This window comes from Penaeus monodon, chromosome 30 (genome assembly GCF_015228065.2).
Source record: "Penaeus monodon isolate SGIC_2016 chromosome 30, NSTDA_Pmon_1, whole genome shotgun sequence".
In the NCBI taxonomy this organism is placed as follows: domain Eukaryota; kingdom Metazoa; phylum Arthropoda; class Malacostraca; order Decapoda; family Penaeidae; genus Penaeus; species Penaeus monodon.
Genome location: NC_051415.1, coordinates 15733860 through 15737181, shown reverse-complemented (window position 1 = coordinate 15737181; position 3322 = coordinate 15733860). Strand labels below are relative to the sequence as shown.

The following is a 3322-nucleotide window of genomic DNA, read 5'->3' as shown; positions in this document are numbered from 1 at the left end:
TCATTTTCCTGTATTTTTACTGATAAGCATTAGGGATTCATGTCCTTGCTGACTGATTAGGGCTTCAGCACAATAGAAATAGGGAGAAAAAGTGAAAAAAATTATGCTTGTTACTAATTATATTTCTAAGGTAGGCTAGTTTCTCTTAGCCTGGGGGAGCATAATAGTAACATAAATAATATAAAAGGCTGAATGGCTGGAGGTGGCTAAGGGACCAGACTGAGTTTGAGTAGTGAAATAGCAGCTCTTTTTGTATGCTTGCTTTTTTCCATAACTTTTTTCTGCCTATTGAATGCTTTCTTTGATAAGTATGCACCTCTAATACAATTCCATTTGCATGTATTTATGCTTCTGACATGTTATTACACATGCATATTATGGGTATCTGTCTTCCTTAGGATGATATAAAATTTCTGGGGTTCAGAGAAAACCTTTTGTTATATTTTTACACATTTTTGCATCAAAATTTTGGAGAAAACACCTAAATGGTACTTTCTTAACTTTGTTTGCTTTATTGTTTAAGGAACTTAAGTGCATGAAGTGGTCATGGCTTGATGTAGAGATTATGTGCAAAGTAAGAAATTTTGTGTTGCCAGATAATGCTTGAGAGCTGCTTATAGATCATCCATTTTATAATGAAGTTCTTTTGTTTACTAAAATTTGTGTTATTAAATCAATATTTCTACTCAGTATGTCATTAGAAGATACTACTTTGAAAGGTAATGTGGGTTAATGGGGTAGTAAATATCTATTGACTTACGGTACTTTCCTCTTTTTTTCATTTATTTGATCAACGAAGCAAGAGAAAATATTTATAAAATGGATGATAGGGAAGCAACTATTTATAAAATGCTTGCTTAAATGTCCTATTCACCCTGCCCATTTGGGATTGGTCTGTAGTTTGTGCATGTAGTAGCTAACAGTGGTCCCCTGCAGGCATGGTTGCAGGTGTGGGAGTCGCAGTCGAGGCAGCCATGGAGGGAAGAAAGGCACAGAGCTTGTGTCCATCTCCTGCCCATCAGGTGATCCCTCCCATAACTGTCGGGAGACACGATGGCTTAAGGAACTGGAGGCTGTGGCTTGGGGTTTGGATGAGGTAGCCACCCTCCACCTGTGCCTTCCTCCTGCAATCTCCTTGAGGCCAGTCTCCCCTACCCCAATTGTTCCCCCTGTCCCAGCTTACCTTCCCTTCACTGTACACCAGGAGGATGATCCCAAGCCTGACAAGGGAGATCACCAGTACCCCACATTCTTCCCTGTACCAGCATCTGATTTTAACTCTGAGCCTCGTATTGGTTATCATTGTTCTATGTGTAACAAAGCAATAGACATAGATGTGTTCAGGAATCATATGAAAGATCATGCAAGGAATAAAGTACCTACAAAGCATTACTGTTATATCTGTGATAAGTATTACTCATCATGTATTAACCTGACAAAGCACCTGAAAAAGTTACATCCAGGTGAGCCTATTCCCAAACCTCTCGAGCTTATTGAACAAAGTGATCAACCACAACCATCCCCATCTAGTGATTATGGCACCCTTAGCCCTGGTTCCCTCTCAGGCCCTACATCCCCATCCTCACCACACACTGTTTTTATATCTTCTAGAGAATTAGAGTCTGCAAATAATTCTAGTTCCTCTTTGAATTTCCTCCTATACAAGGAAGACCCGTCTTTTGGTGGAAGTAATTTTGCTGTTATACAGAGTTCTTTGAATAATGAGAAAGAAACATCACATTTAAAGTTGTTCTCACATTTTGAGAACATTGATCCTGAGATGTTTGCCCTAGCAGAGTCTTGTATCAAACCATCACTCACAAGTTCAACAATTATGGCTTCTTGTGATCCTGAATTAGGTGCTTGTGTATCCATTACAGACACTAATTTATATGAAGATGACAGTCATGAGCCAGATCAAGATGTGGAGATGACCCCTCCATATAGCAAGACAATAGAACTTCCTCTCACAACAAATGATCAGTCATTTTTTGATCTATATGAATGTCATCAGTCTCTGGACTTTAACTGTCCTGGAGGTAATCACTTAGATTCACCAGCAACTGCTATGGAGGATATTGAAGGTGACATAATTGAGCGATATGATGAAGCCGCTTATTTCGAAAAAAGAGAGGTAGAATCAGATGAATTAGAAACTTTCCAAAATGAAAAGTCTGAATGTGATATTGTGCATGATATATTTCTTGATACTGAAGAGAGCACTGACACTTATAGCAAAAAAACAGAAGAGGTTGAAAAGGTGCCTGTAGCTCCTTCCCTGCAGGAGATCTACACAGATCTTTTGCATGAAGTGAATGAATGGGATTATGGTGTTGAAGGTGCAGTGGCATGCATACAAGTGCCTTATGATGATGAGGCTGTTCCTCCCTCAGCACAAGGTCAACCCATATACACCACCCTCATGACTCCCCCAAGAGTCACAGGTGCTTGGGATGACCATTACGATCATGAATGTGATGGGCAACTTTGTTCACTTTGTGGAATGTTTTGGAAGCACCTGAAGTCAAATGATAATGAAACAGACACAGAATCTGTTGATATGGACTTAGCTTCATTGTGCACTTCAACCACAGTCACTGTTGCAGAAAATGATAGACTGTATGTGTATTCAGATAGTGAGGTGGAAGATGAGTGTGATCTATCTCTTGGGGAACAAACTAATGGCTCATCTGTTGTTTCTGATAGTGTTGTTGGCAGTGACTCATGTATTCAAGACAGTTGTCAGTGGAGCCCAAAGAGGCAAAAATGTGAAGATGAGCCACCACAGATAAGTACTTTTCAGAGGAAAGGTAATGCTAATGCTTTCAAACATAAAAGCTTTTTGGAACCTTCCGAAAATGTTCTAGAGAATAGTGATCTGTGCATTAGGAACACCAATCCTCCATTTGATTATAGTAAGAATAATGCATTTTATCCACAGTTTACAAACTGGCCTATGATGATGCCAGCTGTATCTCAGTACATGTACACAGTGATGGGCTCTGATTGGTACTTCCATCTTGATCGAACAGCAGTTCCTCCACTGCTGCCACCAGGAGTATTCCCACACTGTATGGCTATTGATTGGCAGTAAATTTAGATTCACATCAGAAGAGTTAACCCTAATGTGTAACTTTTAACACATAAAATACTTTTATAGGTTAAAATACAGGAAAGACTGCTCTAGGTTAATTTACTAGTCAGGTTACTTTGTAACTCTAGAACATATCAAACTGTGTAGCTATATACAGCTGAAAGTAGAAAGAAATCTTGGAATTGAAAATATCTCTTTTTCACGGTCATCTTTTCTCTGTCACCCTCA

The 3322-nt window shown here is 39.2% G+C and overlaps 1 protein-coding gene across 3 annotated transcripts in view; it reads left to right on the top strand.

Moving 5' to 3' along the window:
• The window catches only part of LOC119592557 (lysine-specific demethylase 4A-like), a 40308-nt gene that overhangs the window by 24074 nt on the left and 12912 nt on the right, over window positions 1–3322 (top strand). Inside the window, exon 9 of one of the 3 annotated variants that reach the window (XM_037941428.1) lies at window positions 937–3322. The exons of the other annotated variants lie outside the window; for them this stretch is intronic. Coding sequence (XP_037797356.1) covers window positions 937–3094 — 2158 coding nt within the window. The 3' untranslated portion in view covers window positions 3095–3322. The remainder of the gene's footprint in view (window positions 1–936) is intronic. 3 annotated transcript variants of the gene reach the window in all.